General features: G+C 35.1%; 1 protein-coding gene across 1 annotated transcript; it reads right to left on the bottom strand.

The window, feature by feature from the left end:
• Window positions 1–10,223: 10,223 nt before the first annotated feature.
• Window positions 10,224–11,352, bottom strand: LOC115887073. The gene is made up of 3 exons (XM_030906393.1): window positions 11,127–11,352; window positions 10,911–11,033; window positions 10,224–10,674 (listed from the first exon to the last, which is right to left on the bottom strand). The coding sequence occupies exons 1-3, from the start codon at window positions 11,281–11,283 to the stop codon at window positions 10,622–10,624; spliced, it is 333 nt and encodes a 110-aa protein (XP_030762253.1). The 5' UTR covers window positions 11,284–11,352; the 3' UTR covers window positions 10,224–10,621.
• Window positions 11,353–21,112: the final 9,760 nt, after the last annotated feature.

Raw genomic sequence — 21,112 nt, 5'->3', positions numbered from 1 at the left:
TTCCAGGGACCCCAGCTGGGCATGTACGTTGATTGTGGTAGGCTGGGCGCTCAAGGGTTAAGTTTCAAATCGGAAATTTTGCTTTCCGATTCCGTTCGACACCGGCCGGTCAAATGTTCTTCAAGCTTAAGATTTCCCTTAACAGCCGCGCGCTGCCGGATTAATAAGTCTAGCTCTACCATTGTACGACAGTTCTCAATCAAACAAAAACAATACTAACAACTCTTGAAAATGGATATACAAGGGTAACGGTTAAATTAAATGGATAAACAAAGGAACTAACCTGCTCTCTTGCGCTGCCGACAACACATAACCTTGAAAACACTTTTATCGCCCGAATGTAAATATCCGGTTCGATTGGACCATTATATTTATGTTGCACTGATTCTCTCGTCACTCGACTTTTCAATAAAACACTCGCGAGATCTTTTTAAACTTATTTAATATTGGAAAAATAACAAATTGTTGCGAATCAAATACAAAGCAATGTGTAGTTGCCGGCAGCCATGACAAGAAGAAGGAAAAATGCGTACAGGTGGCGCAACGTTGCCAAACATACAAATTTTCAAATTTTACAACAAGACATTTTTAACGTAACAGATGGGAAAGTTTTTTTTCTGTTGAATATGTGTATTGAAGACTTAAGATAGTGTTATTGTTGTATGGAGTATCATTATTGACAGTACATTTACTGTACAAGTGTTTATCGGAAACTGTGAACTAACAGTATGTGAGCTGAGATGCATTCTACCTGAGGACAAGAAACTGAGCCGATGGTCATAATTGGACAATCTATTTGCTAGATACAGGTTTTCAAGGCAGGTACCGAAAGAATGTGAGTACTATGTAGACAAAGCATAAGCAAATGTTCAAAAAGCTATAAATTGTTTGTATCAGGATTCCGAAAATGTAAGTATTCTACAGTTGATTTCTGATCAATTGTCATTAATTTAGAGCATAGGTATTTAATAAAAATAAAAGATGTTTTTTTTGTAATTCTTGTGTGGTCTCTTTTTTACTCATTTCTCAAAAACAACAATTTTTCAAAAATGAATCAAATAAAATTATAAATTTTAACATTGTCTCAACTCAGCTTGAATTATTTCCTTTTCTTGGTGAGTGGGGTTTGCGCTAATAAAGGTGCCTTTGCCTTGTTGGGTTTTTTCGTGGAAAAAATCTAAAAAATATTTTAAAGTCAATTTTGAAATTTGCGCCTATTTATACTTACCTATGCTGGCTTATAATTTTCTTATTAGCTGGGAATGGAGCCGCTTTTACATTGATAGCAGGAGCTATTTCTGTATTCTCTAAACTTGTTAGATTGATAGCAGAATCAAGTGTTGATTTTATTTTTAATATCGCCACTCAATCAAACTACCGCATATCAATCAAAGGAATAAAGATAGTCGATTTTTTTCATGATCATTTTTTAATCTATTATTGTTTCGTTATCATTTTTTAAAGATAAAAGATGATACTTGAGCTCCTCTTCATCATTCCCAGTATTGTCCAAATCTAGGTTTGTATCACTTTGAGGCAAACTCATACACACTTTGTGAATATGTTTACACATGTTCGTCTTAATAATGAAATCCATACAAGTACATGTATACATGTGAGCACAAGAAACGCATGTTGAACATTTCAACTTGCATTCATAGCCTTCTAATTTTGTTGCTTGTACAAAGTAGGTTGACTTTTCAGATTGTACAATCCACCCATTTTCGATATTTGACACAAATATGTTCGAGTTAACCGCAGTTATGTGACTTTTATTCAGTCTACTCATTTTTCCAGTAACTTAATTTTTTTCCAATTTGATCACTCTTTCAAATTGTTTATCCTTCACATATTGCAGTAGAATATGTATAGTTTTGTCTAGTCTTCTACAAGTAACTCCTAAAACAAACATTTATAAAGTATGTTTCACTGAGTGGGGGAACCATATTAAAAAAGCAGTAAAAACAGATACCTAGCTACTTTTATTGGAAATGCATTCAAATGTGCAATAATTGCTGAAAATTGATGTAATTGTTCAGTAGTTTTCTTCCCATAGGTACTTTCAAATAATAGTAGTACATACTAGTTTTTATCAACTGCTACTGATGCTACCATGGTTAGCGAAGGCCATGCTCCTTTGAACGCCAGCTTTAAAAAAGTCATAGTTATTTTCATGTGATGACAAATTCCTTCCACTCACACTAAGCTCCATTAAACTTAAAGATACAGACATGGCGGCGAGTCGCTCGCATCTGTGTCTTTTAGTTTATTTTTACTTTTATTCCTTATAGCTTGTAAATGTTTAAGTGCAAGTTAAAAATACTTCCACTTTTGGTAAAAATAAGTGGAATTGAGTTGGTGTTCGACAATGGTCGCGCTATTAGAACTCTGAATTCAAAAATCGATATCTCTCCTAACCAAACTAACACCTTATGCATTGACTCCAGATACATCTTGGTGTTAATTCCCACACTGGCTCGATAGCAATTAGCCCAAACTGCACAGCTTTTCTCATATTCGTTTTCAAAATAATTTCTGAATCTTTTTAAATCCGGATCTCGAGACAGAGTTTCTTTGAATCCTACCACGGATTCTGTGAACACGTCCAAATTTGGCTCTTGCCTGAGGATACATAACATTTTATATAACTGAAAATGAAAATCCATGTTAGTTTGGTATATGTTGTAGACTTCATTGTGCAAAAACATAAAAATAAATTAAGATTTTAGTATTGAAAATACTTCTGGCCGCGTTTATATGGGACCCATCTTTGAAAAAACGACATGCTAGAGGCGATATGAGTTCAATAACCTGCCTAATCAACTTGTCAACACTTAAGTCGATAGCTGAATAGAACAAGGACGTCCGAAGACTGAAATGAGGTCTTATTAGTGTGTGTGTGGGCCAACTATTTTATGGATATGGATGTTTAGTCTGGGAAAGCCGATATTATTATAAAAAAGAATATGCGTCAAGGCATGGGTTGTTAGGTACAGTTGGGCTATTTATATTTTTATATGATTATTATTTTCTTAATTAACAACTTATGACAAAGAAAAAGCTTGCATGGTTTCCACCGCCAACAGGTGTAAAAACAAATGAATCCAAGGCGGTGCCAAATATTTTTTATTGGGATAAGATTTTATCGTTTGAATATTGTTGAAAATAATTATCATTTAATTAGTGCTAACTTATCAAAGTTCACAACACGGCGAAATTTCAACAAAATCGGCCAACGGATCTGGGTGATATTAATAAAAAAGGTCTATTAGAAAACACATTGACACCCCTGTATCTTTAAAATTATACATTTCCGGACACATGCTTATATGAAGTTTTTACCTTAAAAACTCTCAAAAAATCACCTCCTGAAGTTTGGCCAGATACTTAATTAACACCCTGTATTTAAAAATGGCTAGCTAGTGATTTAGTAAGCTATGTTTATTTTAATAAGAAAAAAATACATTTCAAAAAAAATAAAGAAACCCATAATACAAATACTATACACCAATTAATTAATTTTAAATGTATCTAAATAGGCACTTTAATAATTGAAAAATGAACAGGAGCACTTCTTAAAATCACTTCATAGAGTATGCAAAATATGCTAAAAATAATAATTCCAATAAAAAAAAACACAAATGGCACATTAAAATCTGCATTATCTGAAATCAAACTATAGCTAAACGGCTTGTTAATATAGTCATATTAATGATTATAGCCCGCATGATTTCTAAAATAAATAATCAAGCGTGTTTTTATCAAAATTATTAAATGATTAAGTCAGTAGCGTAACTTCAAATGTGAGGCCCCCCCGCAAGATGTTTTGGGGCCACTATATTAAAATAAAAAAACACATTAAAAACATAATATAGCTTTATGTACGTATATCAAGTCATTTAAAATATGAAAACAAAAAAAAACTTATTCCACATAAGAAAAAATAATAATAAAGGAACATAAAAAATAAAACATTAAAAAATAAATCAACACAACATTTTTGGAAATTGTAGGGGACGCTGTTCACATATATATGTATTTAGTAAATAAAATTGGAGACCCCTGCGGGATCCCCTTTGCGTGTGCTGCAGGGCCTATGCTACGCTACTGAATTAAGTAGAAATAGTTAATATTTAGTAACTTCGTAAGTGTTATATTTTAATATAATTATGGATTTAATAATTAAATAATTATCTTAACTTTAAATTGTGGTAAACTTATATGAGTTTCAATCATTTATATTTAAAATCTTAGGAAAGGCAATATATATTTTAGGCAGGAGAACTCAAGGGAAGGACTGTGTAATTAGTAATTAAGACTTTACAATTTTTTACTTGCCATTTTTCTTGTCGTTCACGTTGCACGTTGACTCTTCGTTGTGTCACACACAATCTGAATTTCGGATATGATGCAGAACTGATAAATTGGTCCAAATAAATTAATTGCAAGATATTCAAAGAAATATTTTTGTTAACTTTGCAAACATTTAAATAATGCAATAATTTAAAAAAAAAATTGACGTGAGATTACTTTATAATTCTTGTAAGTCTTGGATGATAAAGATTTGAATTATTAGAGGTCTGTTTTGTTTAAGAAGCTAACAAAAAATTTCAAAAACTCAACTATCAAAATATAATGGTAGCAAATTTTTAAAATCATACATAGGTATAATGTTCTATATTAACTGGACATACTGAATGTAAACTAGGTATAGTTGCTGCAGTCGATAATATATTTTGTTGCTTTTTCATATCACACAACATTTTCATCATAACAAAAAACCGTCAATACCGCTACTCATATTATGGGCACCTATGTATACTTATATTAATTGGACATACTGAATGTAAACTAGGTATAGTTGCTGCAGTCGATAATATATTTTGTTGCTTTTTCATATCACACAACATTTTCATCATAACAAAAAACCGTCAATACCGCTACTCATATTATGGGCACCTATGTATACTTAAATCTCATAATGATGTTTAAAAATACATATGTATACATCATTCTATGAGTAGTGGTTGTGACGGTTTTTTATTAGGTATGATGAAAAGAAGTTGACCGTGATCGTGACCATTCATGAATCCGCACACGTCCATCTCCATCATTAATATTTTTCTTACTAAATTCTTCACTTTTATAAAAAGCCATCACGATAAAAATTAAATATCAAAGTTATTTAACGTTGCGAACGATTCACTTAGTCACTATACGTATCTAGAATATACCCTACTGGCGAGCAAAACCTTGGGTCGGCGTTTACATGTATAGGAGTGAATCGCTATGGCAATCTACTAAGTCGGAGAGAGCCAAAATACGAAGTATTTATTATATGTATAATCACTTTAATATGACGCTAGATTCCACGCGCTTGGGAAAATACTTGCCTTCTGTCTTTATTCAGTACATCTTATTTTACGTTTCGTACACACGAAAATCGGAACACAAGACCAGTAATGCCGACCCTATTATTTGCGAATGGCGACTAGCGATACGTTAGACTGCCAGAATGCTGACGTCACGAATGTCAAATTGCTTTCCAAATAAGGTTTAGTTCTTTTATATTTCTATTGAGCTCTTCGAAATGACGTTACAAGTTAATATAAAATGTAAAAAACAGGTGATTGCCGACCACCGTCGACTTTTATGTCTGGTATTTTCAATACGCGTATGATAGTTGCGCATGTTGCAAAATCTGTGAATTTTTTTTTCTGTATGATTTTCAATACTGATGTTAATATTATTGTTATTACAAAAAATCAATATTATGTCTCAAAAAGAAAAAAATATTGAATTCAAGTGAACCGAGAAGTGGACATTAATTTGAAAATTTTGTTTGACTGATAATTTTGTTTAAAGCATCATAATCACCTTAGCTTCACTCAACATGCCACATGCATAAAAGTTTTTAGTTGCAGTAGTACCCATCACCGAGTTCCAGGCCGCAAAATATTGCTCTGCATCGTCACTCATGAATGATACAGCCTTAAAGGCCGGTCCAGACACAACGTCTTATCGGACGATAAAACGTACAGACAAATCGTTCGACAAAACGTACAAAAATTAGCGCGTCCACACGCTTCCAATTAATCGGTCCATTTTTATATAGTTTCGCGACGTTTTCAGTCATGGAAGAAGCGCTTCTTTGGTCGTTCTATGCTATTTGCGTTGTAGTAAAGACCTGAAAGAAACAAAATCGAAGACTTAGATGGTCTAGGAAATGGCTATTAAAAAGACAGAAATTTTGGTCACTCAGAAACTCCAGCAAATCGAAGTACCATAACGTGGGTTTGTAGATATCATCTTCACCAGCACCACTTTTAGTGGATTTCATTATATTGGCGCGTTCTTTTTTGTACACAGTGCGTAAAGAGTTAATTTTTTTGGTAACCGTCTCTTTGTTTGCCGTTTCATCAATTATTTCCTTGTATTTTTCAACCTTTATTTCATATGCTTGTGACTTCTTATCGCGATCACTATACTGGGCACTTTTAACTTGCCACAAGCAAGGAAAACTACGATACAGTTCAATAAATTCCCTTAAAAATGGTCGGGAACACTGCCGAAGATCAGACATATTACTTTTTATTATTTATTGCAACAAATACGCACACGTTCCAACTTGTCGATCCAATTTTCATAAAATGATGCCTCGCGCTTTAAACTTTCGTCAAATCGTACCAACCTATTTCGATCATACAAGACGTACGTTTTGTGGTCCACACGCGCCGTTATACTTGATACGACTTGTCTGATTCGATAAGTCGTACGATAAGAGCATCACCTGTTAGAGCAGTTTTAACACTATACAATCTCCTCTATTTGAAAATTAGTAAGCTACTGGGAAGCCTTCACCAAAATCGTCCACAACCAGAATAGATATAAGCTTGAAATCATATGAGTTTGTCCCATGTGTAGCATCCATGCATATTATACCACCAGTCCCAAATTTTTTCAAAATCTGACCTTGACAATTGGTCATTATACCCAATACAAAGTTGTAAGAGTCTCAATTTATTTTTCTTTGGTTCAGTGAAAAATAAATAGCCTTACTGGCGTACAGTAGGAAATTTAAATCTCTCGGGCGCCACCTCTGTTATTTATAGTGGAAGAGGACCACGTTTCGCCAATACGGGTAGCTTTTATACAGTGGAGATACCAGGGAGTGTTGAAATGAAAAGAAATAAAACACACAGTCAACTATAACATAACATTAAGGCTTTATTTAATTAATTAACTATATGCTAAATACCCCATGAAGTTTCACGACTTTAAATTGTAATGAAAGTGAAAGAAAATTTATAATTAAAGACTCGTAAAATAAAATTTACAACAACAATCGAGCACCTCTAGAGTTTTGACCGTATAATCTCGATATGCAACTCACTGTCCGATTTAATCACGCGAATTCAAAGCGCGTTTTTGACATGACGTTCTAGTAAATAAAACGACGCGAGTTTCTAACCGGCGTCTAACTTAACGGCGTCCTAGCAAACACAGACATGTACGTACCGGAGCGACATACTCTTTTATAAACCGACTTTCTAAACGTCGGCGACGTCGTTACAGACGTCCCGGGATAAACAAACGCGAGCCCTGGATCGTTCGCAGTAGAACGAAACGGAGTCCTGTGGGATAGGTACGCACGCGAGCCCTGGATCGTTCGCAGTAGAACGAAACGGCGTCCTGTGGGATAATTACGCACCCGAGCCCTGAATCGTTCGCAGTAGAACGAGACGGCGTCCTGTGGGATAGATACGCACGCGAGCCCTGGATCGTTCGCAGTAGAACGAAACGGAGTCCTGTGGGATAGGTACGCACGCGAGCCCTGGATCGTTCGCAGTAGAACGAAACGGAGTCCTGTGGGATAGGTACGCACGCGAGCCCTGGATCGTTCGCAGTAGAACGAAACGGCGTCTCGGTTAGTCGTCTGGATAAGCACAGTCCACACCGCCCGGTCAGGACCACCTCGGGATGTCGGCGAGATCCCACGGCGCTCCTGATGAGAATACGGGAACTACAGAACCAGTCTCGGGATGGACGAGATCCTGCCTTAGCTCCAAGGATATTCGCGCCCGTATATTTGTTGTACTACCTTAACCGCTATCTGTCTCCCTTTTAACCAAAAGAAATCGGTCTTCGCGTCCACGGGATCCGGACAAAATGCCTCAACCTTGCATGTATTTTTACTTCTATAGTAGGACAGTTGACACCTTGAGCGGATACAAGTCTGGTTAAATTTTACGTACGCGCGTTTCGGAACAAGATGCCTCTACCTTGCACGTATTTTTACTTCTACAGTAGGACACGAGACACCTGGAGCGAATTTAACTATCTCTATCTCCCTTATTCTATAACGCGTTTAGGCAGTAAAACAAACCGTATTAACAATAAAAAGAAAACGACCTACTCTCGATCACTTTGGCGGCTGGACTTACCTTCTTCAGAGCGGCAACGGCGGCTGGCAGCAGGGTACTTGGCAGGGCACTCCGGACTCGAACTTCACTGTTCACGTGCGATCACACCACTGACTACCTGGCGCTCTCGCTGCCAGGGTATACTCAAACGACCCTCCCCTCCACTCGACCGGTACTGGTAGGGCCAGCTTCTCGGCTGCCGTACCGAACTATAGCGAGTAACGCCGATCAAAACTCTATTACAATATGGTCATTAAATATCTAACGCATTTAATTCAACGGTAAGAACATTAATGAAGTTCATTACCATAATGAGTTAACAATAAAATACATTGCCTAACCTTGTTTACAGAAAAGGTCCCTATTATTTAAGTACAGTATACGGGGTGTCCCAGAAATGAGCCCCAAAATTTATGAACTTCATTACAAAGTCTTCTTTTTTCAATGAAAAGTCTTGATGACACTCGCCTTGTTTTTTATACAGTAAAACACTGTTTTCATTTGAATTCTGAACCTCATTCACCCACAAATCCACGCTTAGTGAATCATCTGAATGTCTTACAGATTTACTCTGTAAATTATAAGATTGCATGATATTTTGAATATCATGTCTTGTCAAATGAATCCTTTCAAAATTGGTATCCACAGTTTTTCTGATTTTCTTCAATATTTCCGTATGGGAAACTCCTGAAAAATTGTAAAACAGATTTCAAAATGCACTGGATCAATGTCCAAAGAAATTTTATAATTACCTTGTATAATTTGTGAGGCTATGATGTTTTTATCATTTCTAGATAAAGGAATGTGTGCTATTTTGTGGTTGTGACCATAATGTGTTTTGAAATATTTAATTTTTATACCATCTTCAACATGCTTTAGAATAATCGCTGATGTGCAGGAGGCACTAATTTTACAAGACCCTTGTGACTTCAAAGAACGCTTTCTTTTATTTGCAGCAACAACCTTTCTTTTCCACACCTGTTGCAATAAAAATAAACCGGTAAGCCCTTTCTTTGCTTTTTGTCACCACAAGCCCTAACCCCACATGGAAACAGACTGATTCTCCTCTCTATGTTTCCATTTATAAAATTATAAAAAACTAAAAAATCCAAATGATACAATGTACCTATTACATAATATTCTTTGGTATTACTTAGGTGAAAAGTCATCAATTCAAAAAAGGTAATCATACATCTCTATGGATATACATTAATTTAATTGGTAAATGGTAAATGTGACAGATATGTCATGTGTTTAGGCCTGTTTTTGTTTACATTTATTTTAAGCTGGGTTTTTAGTGCGAGGGTGATTTGGACACAGGGAGATTCATTGTATTGGCTTAAAATGCAAGGTAACAATCATATGATTATTTTCCCTGTAATCAAATCTCCCAATCTCTCTTGCACAAAACCCAATTTTACTCTATTATGAAGTTGGATATAGTTTAAGTTATCTTACTTATAAGTAAATTAATTATTTTGTCTTGCCTTTCAGACATAGCTATAAGTTTTGTTGATTTTGCACTTCAAAACTATTTGTTTGTTCCATTAATTCAAACTGTTTCTTAATTTGGAATTCGGCTGATTGATGTTGTTTTCAAGCAATTCGACCATCCTCTCTGCAACTATTATATTTCGTTCTTCTAGTTCCAATTGTTTTTTTATGTCACTTTGTTGCTTATCGTATTGCTCCAAGTATGCTAGTCCTTGCCTTTGAGTATTAGCTTTACTTTTTCTACTTTTAACTGCACCTGTAACAAACATTACTTAAGATAATTATTTACCCTATTGATTTTGGAATAATTTAAAATAATTATTTAGAAAATTTACATACCTAAAATCTTTCCAGGCCTTGAACTAGGTATTGGGGCTCACTAGCTAAAAAAAGATAATTATTGACCATATTGATTTTGTGATAAGTAACTTAAAATTATTATAAAAACTACATACCTAAAATTTTTGCAGGCTTTGAACTAGGAGTTGACGGCTCACTAGCTAAAAACAGCTAATTATGTCAGTGTCACCAGCTGCCTATAGCCTGTCTGATGAGGTGTAAAGGCACCGAAACCGGTCACAGGAGGGGGCGGCTGGTGATGATACTGATATACTATTCCCCAAGCTATTCCCTAATAAGTCCAGGTGCATTTATAAATGTTACTCTTGGATAATTATTATTTTTCCCTATTGATTTTATAAAAATTACATACCTAAAGATTTTGCAGGCTTTGAATTAGGTGTTGGAGGCTCATTAGCTAAAAACAGATTGGCCTGTGTAGATACAACACGAATTCCTTTTGCAAGTTCAAATTATAGTCCAGCTGAACTCAACTGGTAGGAGTAGAATTCGGCCATTTAATCTGGATTGCTGTCAAAATATGTCAAATTTTATGTATTTTTGACAGCAATACATTGTAATAAAATGGAATGCAAATGGCTAAGTTCAAGTACCTGTCGAGCTCACCTTAAGCAAAATATTTGAAATTCTTACCGATTTTATGTACATTAACCTCTTGCATTTTTTCGTGGCTATTTGAATCCACTGCTTCAAAAAAATACTCAATAAAATATATTATTATTTCCTCAGGTGTTTCCTCCACAGGGACACTCAGACCTTAAAGAAAATATTTCATACAGCTTCTTGTCACATAAAAACCCTTGTAAAATCCTTTGAAAAACACGATAAGTGAACTATTTTTAAACTTACCACCATGATCATGGATTATGCAAAGTTCTAAGCTATTATCCTCTATTGATCCATCCAACATTTGGGCCCAATTGTTTCTGGCAGTTATTCTCAAATTTTTTGATAAACTAACTAATGTTTTTTTTTTCTTTTTACGATTTTCAAATTCCTTCATCATGTCATAAATGTTGTTACATAAGGTGTCCTTTTCTGTGTATATTACTGTTCTATTCCATATCTATAATTACAATAAACCTTAGGTTTAAATAAATAATTATAAGTGCCTACCTAATATTATCTATTTAAGAAGCAAACATCCTCGGAAAACTATATTTTTCATCAGAATATAATATTCTAGGTATTGTTTAAAAAGGATGTATGTATACATTGTATACTGTTATCGTATATCGCTATAGCACTAAATACGCCCCTCCCTAATTATAATTCAAATTTGGCGCCTTGTCTTGACGGGAAAAACGTAAAGGAAGTAGAGGAGGAGCCTAACGATTCTCTTCGGAAAAAAGACGACGCGACAAGGGTGTCGAGGCTGGTCGAGGTGGAAAAAAGTACGAAATAAAGAGTTATTATTTGAAATTGTTGACTCTGAATAAAGGAAAACCCACGAAAAGCATTCGTATTCATGGCGCTCAACAACGTGGAGCTGAAGCTAGAGAATTAGCTGCTAACAAGTAAGATGAAATCGTTCAAGGTTGTCGACGAGACGCACAAGCTTCCCAAGAATGACGGTGATTTTCTAGACTTTTCTGTCTTCGATAAGCAGAGTTCCCACAACCCTTTCAAAGACTCAACAGACAGCAGTGACCAGTTAAATCAATTAGATATTATAGATTTAAGCATTGACAAATATAACAAGACTCCAACAACAGAACAAATCCTACTAAATGTAACCAATTCTTTCACCGAAGCATTAAAACTGTTCCAACAAGCAACATGTAACTCTCCTAAGACAAAATTTACCCACAATTTTACTGGTCTTGTCCATGAGAACCCCATATACTTTATCGATGCTTTAGAAAAGTATTTTAAAGAAAAAGCAACCAAACCAAACCACATAACTGATGAAGAAAAAGTATCTTTTACTGTGTCTAGGCTAAATGGTGAAGCAAGAAAGTGGTACGAGCCTTACATCTGCCTCAATTTAACAGGGAAAAACTTTGAAGATGGGTAATAATGGGCTTTTATGAGAGATTTAATAATATATTGTTGACTGGCACAACTTACTTCTCAGTTATACGGCGAAGGCCAAGCAGAACATAAGAACCAGTAAGTATCTTTATATCCAGGAAGATCGCTTTATTTTCTAGACTAGAGCCAACCCGACCTGACAACCTTAAGGCAGCGATCATCATGGAACTGTTAAAACCTACCGATCAGATCCAGGCTAAGAACATATCCGACTTGAATGAACTGTGAACAGTTAATTGGGGCTGTCACAGTTCTCCCGCTTCTAAATGCAAGTGTGGGTAGGGGCAACGTTGGCCATGAAAACATGCTGAGCAGTGTGTATTCAAGTTCATTCTATGTTAAGTGTCGTCGGGATTACACAGACTCAAAAATTATTTCGGCCGCTGCAATAATAATAATAATTTAGAGGAAAATGCTGACAAGTGTCAATTTACTGTTGGTTATTTAATTGATCAAATTCGCGGGGAATATAAGCCTTCCATTGCAACTGTTAAAATTCGGTTGGAAGAACATTACGGTCAGGAGCTTATGTTCTATGAAAGTCGGGGAATGGGCTCTGTAGTGTGTTTTAAACTTTAGGGGAAAAAATATTGAGGGAATCTTTAAAAAGTGACAACATCAACACTGAGGTGGATATAGAAAAATCAATGAGAGAAGCAGGACGTATTCTCCGCCGCTATATACGTAAGAAAGCCTACGACACCAGCTCATATCCTCCCTCCGACCAGTTTTTGGATGGAGTGCAAGGTGTGATTCCCAAAGCACTTGATGCATTTCTGGATGAAGTTATTCTTACGGACAAAAAAGCTAACATCGCGTCGTGGAAATGTTTATGCACAACCATTTGGCATCTCATTATTCACGGAATGCGACCTCGCTCATTTTTGTCGCCATTAAGACTAGGGATTGGTATATTTCTCTATAAACAATTTGGTTCATGGCTACTCATAGACATTCTTTCATCTTTGTGTATATCAGCGTCATATAGCGAGATCCGCCACTACGAGATAGCTTCAATTGAACGACCCGCACGGAATATATCGGACAATGGGTTTATGGAATTTGTGTTTGATAACGCGGACTTCAATATCAATATATTGGACGGTCACAATACTTTTCACGGAATGGGAGGTATCTATTGCATTAGAGGTATGTATATTGCATCACGCCTTCGTCTGTCATCCAAGCAGACGTACCAGTTGCACGTAACAAAAAATTGCAATCAGCAGTACTCAGCGATGACTATGACAAACTGCAAATAATACCGTACAATCTGGCAAAAAATGCTGGTCTGAACCATTTGGTTGTAAGTGATGTTGCGGCTATGCGGCCTATTTTATGTAAAGTGCTGCCAACCATTGGAGACTTCATGTGGTTATATGGAAAGTGGGGATGCAGTCCTAATGTACCAGGATGGAACGGCTTTATACAGAAGGCTACTACCGATAAATATTTCGAACGAACAAAAATTCTGTTTCTGCCGTTTATCCATGATTCACCGTCAGATTATAGTACAATACATACATCGTTACATTTAGCGGCGTCCCAGGCGAGAAAGTATAATCAAGTCACCTGCTTCGTCACATTTGATCAACCGCTCTACTGAAAAGCGCGCGACATTATCGCGGCTCCAGGAACGTCACCAACATTGGCAAATGTGGTTGTCCGACTGGATCCATCTCCTCCTCTCGTTCCTTGCATCTGTTGGTTATATTATGGCGGGTAGTTGATTGGAGGATGTGCTGCAGATTATATATGCCCCTAATTGAGTCGGCAAGATACTGTCTGGTCATGCGTATTCCAGGGTGCTTCGGGCGCACTTCCTTGTTCATTTAAGTCTTACTAAAATAATTATAGACTTGCTAGACTTGTCCGATGACGAAAGAGAGAATATCGATTATTATTTAACCTTTGTTGAGGGCACATTTATTTTGGCAGCATCAACAGACGAAACGGTCGTTATTGAAAGGGCCTTTGGATTGTTAAAGGGGAGAAGATAAGAAAGATGCTTAAAATTCTTTGACGTTAAAAAAGAGGAATGGATACCAAAATATATAATGGCCTGTTGTGTACTTTATAATATTTGTATATTAAACAATGATTTAATAGATCTTGAACAAGTACCTGCCTATAATGAACAGATCCTCGTAGAACCTAATAATAATTATAACATTCAATTTGAACAAAGACATTTATTACAACTAGGACAACATAAAAGAGAGTTAATTTCTCAGCAACTTTTCCATGGGCAGCAATAAGAATTAACTTTATGTTTGGTCTAGTTTTCTACTAATTGTTTTCCAATTTCTGAATAAAATATGTTTAATAAAAAATGTTTTATTATCTAAAATTGACTTAAAAATACAACACAATAAACTACTCTATGGAACTATTTTCGAACTGCTTTCCACTTTTGACCAATTAAACCATTCGAACATTTCTCTTTTTAATGCCATTTTTTCGTCATGGCGTGCCTGCTTTCTTTGTCTATCTCAAAGGCAGACAATACCCTTGATCTTTTTTTTTTCACCAGGTGAAGAGCCACTGACATACTGTGACGAAAAATCAAACCAAATTATATGTTATAGACATTCTTTCTACTAGTACGACCAATTTGGCTTCTACCCCAAACTTAGAAGATTTTATCAGCCCTACAAAAAAAGATCTAATGGAGATATTTAGAACATCTACTGATATCATACCTGCAAAAAGAAATCTAGATGCAGCGATAACATCTAAGCCAGCTTCCACTGAAGTAGTGCCCCGACTAAAGCAACTGGCATATGGGGAAGTGTTAACAACTGATGAGGGTTCTAAACAGAATGAAAACAATTCAAGAATAAAGAAAAACAACTGGCAAAGGCAATAAAAAAGGAAAACAGAAAAGGAACGAAGAAACTGAAGTCATTAGCTCCAGAAAAAAAGAAGCCAAGAAATGAAAAAAAATAATTAAGAAACAAAAAGGATTCATCTTCAGATGCAAGTGAAAAGGAAGTGTTTTATGCAGACCGACGACAGCCCCTGGGAAGAACAAGAAGATTATCAAGACCTACAACCGGCGGACACAAACACTAACTTAAAGGAAGAGAAATTTGGCATAGTTGTATTTAAGGGTGGTAGTTGACCACTTTGTACAAATACTTATGCGTAATAGAAGAAATCGACTTAGATGAAGATGAAGTAAAAGTTATGACCTTAAGATGTACAAATGATGATTCCACCATTTTTTCTATTTCGGAAAATGATATTAGTTTGAAAGAATTGACCAAATAATTGGAATTACTCCCGACCCTATCATTGTAATGAAGGGAGAACGAGTTTACTACAAATTTTCCAAGCCCCTCGATATTTTTGAAAGGGTCTAGGTGTTTTTTTTATAATTTTATTTTTGCAATGTTTCCAAAGCCTTTCAGTACTGTGTTTAGCCTTAGTTTTAGCCTTAGACTTTGTCACTTAAAACGTTGTTTCTACCTTAGGTAGAATATGTTCACATTTTCAATAAACCAATGTTCTGTTTTATGAGACAATACAACACAGGGGTAAATGGAAACGAATCAACTATGTAAGCTTCCTATAAAAGAATATTTTTAGAATGTTTCGATCTACCCCCGCCAGTATTTCTTTATTTTAATAGCATAAAAACAACAAACAACAAACTTGTTCTCAATTGCCCCCGACTTCCCGATTTATTCATTTTTTTGGGGTAAATAAAAACACCATATTTTTCTTAGCTTTCTTATATAAAATATTATTTAAAAGACCCTCTTTTAAATAATATTTTAAACAAAAATATATTGGAAAAACGCTTATAAATCTCTTTACGACCCACTTGCGAGCAATAATTAATTAAATATACATTTTTTTGTGTATAAAAACATATAAACTTCAAAAGCATCTCCAATTACCCACATTGACCCTATCCTCAAAGTTATAGCCATCTCTTTCCCTCACGAAATTGTGAAGCACAAGGTTTAACAATACTAACGGCAAAATCTGTATTAACATTCAAAGGCCTATGCAAAATTCTCCATTTGTTTGTCAGTATACCAAAGGAACACTTAACATATCTCCTGGCTCGACTGAGGCGGTAGTGGAAAATTCTTTTCTTCTGTGAAAGTTCCTTTCCTCCAAAAGGCTGCAGTAAATTAGTATTTAATCCAAAAGCTTCGTCGCCTTTGAGAAAATAAGGTACGTTTGGAGCTTCAGAACCAGGTAAACGCTTTGCAGGTAGCAATTCCAAGGACTTTTCTTGTATAGTCTTCCACAAAGTACCTTCTTTGAAAATACTGGAATCACACTCACATAGGCACTTACATTAACATAAATGAATCGATAATTTGAGTCAGCAACTGCCACCAACACAACGGAGAAATAGGACTTATAATTATAGTATAAGGAACCACTAAACCCGGGTTTTACAATTCTAATGTGTTTCCCGTCCACCGCGCCAATGCAGTGGAAAAAATTTGCTCATTTTTCGAATCCAGCAGCAACTGACTCGCAACGTTCTTTCGTAAGTTTAGGAATAAATTCTTCAACTAAACACGACCAAAGAATGTCACAGACCCCTTGAACAATTTTTGTAATTGTAGAAATTCCCAATCGATAGCTATAATACAGATCTGTGAAGCTACATCCACTAGCCAGGTACCTGAGAGTAAAAAAAACTAAACAATAAATTGAAAATCAAAAATTCAAGTCTAGTATTATTGTTGAATATTTTTTTGTTACAGGTCAACTCATTGTTAAAAGGTGGAATAATATAAGAGGCTTAAATGGAAGGAACCGAGATAAAAACTCGAAAAAATCAGGAGCTGCTGCGTCAAAACTGTGAAAGTATTTGTATCACGAACAATTAAGTTTTCTAGAGCAAGGGTAATATCACCGGTTAGCATATTCCAGCATGGCCTATGTCCACACAGACGAGGCAGAAAGTCAGCAGCAGACTGAAGAACTCCAGTCAGCAGCAGACGACGACTCCAGATGCAACTGAGCAGACTTCATCTGCAAAAATCCCTACCGTGAAGATTACATCTGTGCAAGTCAACGAGGAAGAGGAAGCGAACCCTCAACGAATTTGAACTAAGGATGCTTAAATCGATGGAGGCAGGAGACCAAGAGGATCGTCATATGCAATTTTTTAAGGGCATCCTTTCTTCTGTTCAAAAGTTCACTGACAACCAGATTGTAGATTTTCAGATGGAAGTTCTGCATGCGATTAAAAACATTCAGAACAATGTCTTTATTCCAATAACCCAACCTCACTAGCTGCAGCTTTATGCTCCTCCATACTCTCAACAACACACACAACAGTACCCCTACAACTATCCAATGCAGAGCTCTCAGCAATATCCCTCTTCGGAGGTTTCATACACTCCACTGCTACCCAGGGTCTCCAGTCAACATCATCAAATGATTCCATCGAGTTTACCATATCTACTAACATCACATCTTCACCTTTCCTGTCTCCTGATTCTAATGAGACACAATCTAGCAGTACCTAGTAATAATTTGTCATCCTCTTTCTCACGGAATTCAGATATTGACTTTTGATTTTTTGAAGTACCTATTATACTACTAAATATATGTTTGTATTAAAAAATAGAATATCGTCGGCTTAATCGGCAAATATCGTAAGTCCTGAATACAAAATTTTACAGGAGACACTTAAAATTTTGTACAGTTTGCAATTAATAACTTAGTTTTTTTTTACTTCATTTATTGAATTTAAAATATTCATATACGTTATTTTAAAAACAAAAAATTTGAAATTATGCAATCAGGATTTTTTTGATGTGTTAAAGTTTGTAAAACATACAAAACGTTGTAAAAAAATATCATTGTCAAGCTTTGTAAATCTGGATTCTGTCTAAGTATGTCCAATACACAAAACGATATAAACGAATTTCTATTCTGGGGGATACAGCTATCGCTCCAAGTTACAAGATGTTCTATGTTGTTATCCTCCAAAACCTTTTTCCAAACCAATTTTTCGAAAAGCACTGGCTGAGCAGTTATCAGTTCTACCCTGCATGTTCTCGATCCAAATTGCACAATAAACTGTATTGGTCGAAGAAAGGTGAGCTGTAAGATTGTACATACTGAGTTTGGGTAAATAAAAATGATTTCCAACATAACTTCTGGGACAAGTCATTCTCTAGATCAAAACATAGTACTGGAACTCCACTCTTCTTGTCTTGATCTTTTTCTGTCCTCATTGCTGTTTTTTCAGCCATGTGCTGCATCATTTCTTCCTCTTCTTTTTTATCCAGGTTATTTTCTTTCTTTCTTAGATAACGCCGTGAACATCTTTCGCACACATCTTTTTTTGGTTTATGAAAAGAAAATTTGAAATTTGTGTTAAAGATATGTCTGCACATAAATAGTTTCACTGGGTTAGCTATATTGTTTTCATTGCAGTGTTCTAAGTATAAGTCATACATTTTTGAAATCGACAAAGTAGCTTCTAAAAACTTCTTATTTGAACTAGTATAGCGCGGCAATAATGGGACCCAATAACCGGAAACTTTGATATATGACCCATAACATTATTTTTTGTTTCGTCATTAATTTTTCTGCTTCCAGTTTTCCCTCTCATATTTTTCTTGGGTGTGTTTTCTGATTCTATACGCTGTATTATTTATTATTAAAAAAATATTATGTTTCCCCAATTTTTTTTCCACAAGAAAATTTACGTGCTCCCAGGCAATTTTTTTATTAACCACTTTTTTAGCTGAAACTGTATTCTATTCCAGACTGACACATTTTCTGTCTTCGATTAATCTTCCATGTTTCTGGTTTACAAAGTCTTTTCTTCACGTTCTTCCTCTTTTTCTTTGGAGGACGATTGGAGGCAACAACTGCAATACTATCTAATAAATCTTCAACGGCTCTATTATTATTATTGGGTACATCAAATTGTGTATTATTGTCAGTCACGTCATTTAACGGTAAATCTTCATTACCATTGGTTGCATTATCTGTATGTAAGAGATGGATCAAGTTAACATCTTCAGATTCAATACTCACAGTTTCATGGGGATTTTCAGGGGTTGTAACAGAATCGATTATGTCTTTAAAAGGGCTTAAGTTTTTTTCACATATTTCAGCCAAATTCAAAAGTACGTCGTCAGAAGCCTGTTAATGTTTTTTATTGAATCAGGTAAGTCACTATAGGCCCAATTCAATAGAAAAGAAATCACTTTTTAATCACGTTTCAAACAGTACTCATTTTAACAATAGATTTTTAATAATGTTTGCATAGGTCGCAAATCCCGTAGGCAAACTCGTTCGCTGTTGCACATCCTTCTTGGGCAGGGTTGGAAAAAATCATGATTTTTTTTAAAATACCAAAAAAAATCAGATTTTTTTGATTTTAATTCAAAACAATATTTAAATCGAATTTCCACATGACCAGTTAAATGTTTATAACTCTGCCCGATACCGGTAACATTAACAATTCTACGGCGCGTGTCTTCCAATCGGTCACCAATATATTCCGCCAAAAATCGCCCGCTTTAGATCAAAGAGGATTTTTTTTTCAAACGTATTATTTTTTGTCATTTTAACGTCTAAGCATAAAGGTAAATAACTGTTACGTCTAAGCACAAAAGTACAAAAATATCTTATTAAATTGATGATTGATCAAGTGTCGAATTCAACCAGTGTACAAATTGTTGCTCGATAACTGTTTATATTATTTGCAATGTTTGAAATTGATTAAAAAATTATTTTTAATGTTTTAAAAAAATATTATGTTCTACTCGGAGTAAAAATGTACTTTTTGTGCCTCCGTGTAACGTAGGAATAGCTTACTATGGCCTTTCAAAGGTACAGTATCGTCAAAAAAAGTATAATTTTTACTCCTTATAAAACAATACACTACTGTTCGGTTAGTCTTAAGTCGAGAATGAAATTAGTATGTATTATCTAATGTCAAAGTGTAAAGTACTTACTGCAGATCAAAATATCGATAGGAATTTGGTAACATAAAACCGTTTCAACAAAAAATAAAACAACATATTTTCTGACGATTATAGATTCTCAGGAATGAATACATAGTCTCTATATTAGAAGAACCTAGTTCTGCACTAGACTTTACAAATAATATGTATTTGAACAGCGATTTTTTGTCACTTATACATAAATTTTAAATAATTCCCTGCGTTTAGCGGTCTAATGGATTCACACGAAATTACTTACAAAAATCGGTCCAACAATTAAATTGATGAATAGATATTTTTCTGTTATTATAACTGTTATAGCTGTTATAGAAATATGTTTTATAGTTTTCTACAGTATTTTTCTATTTATTATAAAGTTTCAATAAAATTATTCTTTTTTATTTAAATCACATGATTAAAATTTTAAAAATCACTTGATTTAAATCACGATTTAAATCATGATTTAAATCATACTAACCCGGTTCTTGAGCATGTGCGAATCTTTTGCATGAGTTGCACGTTATGATTTTCATCTTGTCATGTTCAGGTCGCGAGCAATAAAGACATTTGTCTCCTACATAATCCGATCTATAGCAAAATAGCGATCTATAACGAAGTCAACAGATTTTGCCTCAATTCATTGGAATTAAGGTATTCATCTAGAGATTTATTTTCATAAATTTGTAGAAAGTAGCGAATGATAAAAATGTCACAGTTGTATTGGTCACTTTGCAACACGTGCGTTTCCAATTTTAATCTCCATTCGAGAGTTATAAAATGATCATTCGTGTTTATAGACTTGTACTTGTTTAAAAAGTTTAACAAGTTTTTGAATACTTTTTGTGTGAGACTGGAGGT

The sequence above is a fragment of the Sitophilus oryzae genome, unplaced genomic scaffold (genome assembly GCF_002938485.1).
Source record: "Sitophilus oryzae breed Bouriz unplaced genomic scaffold, Soryzae_2.0 scaffold_551_pilon_pilon, whole genome shotgun sequence".
Taxonomy (NCBI): domain Eukaryota; kingdom Metazoa; phylum Arthropoda; class Insecta; order Coleoptera; family Curculionidae; genus Sitophilus; species Sitophilus oryzae.
This window is presented reverse-complemented; position numbering and strand designations above follow the sequence as displayed.

Bases quoted from the DNA above. Each gene is read 5' to 3' on its own strand.
- LOC115887073 (XM_030906393.1), bottom strand. From the start codon at position 11,283: ATGATGAAGGAATTTGAAAATCGTAAAAAGAAAAAAAAAACATTAGTT. The intron at 11,034-11,126 runs GTAAGTTTAAAA...ATTTTCTTTAAG, and splicing joins CATAATCCATGATCATGGTG to GTCTGAGTGTCCCTGTGGAG. The intron at 10,675-10,910 runs GTAAGAATTTCA...ATCTGTTTTTAG, and splicing joins GGTTAATGTACATAAAATCG to CTAATGAGCCTCCAACACCT.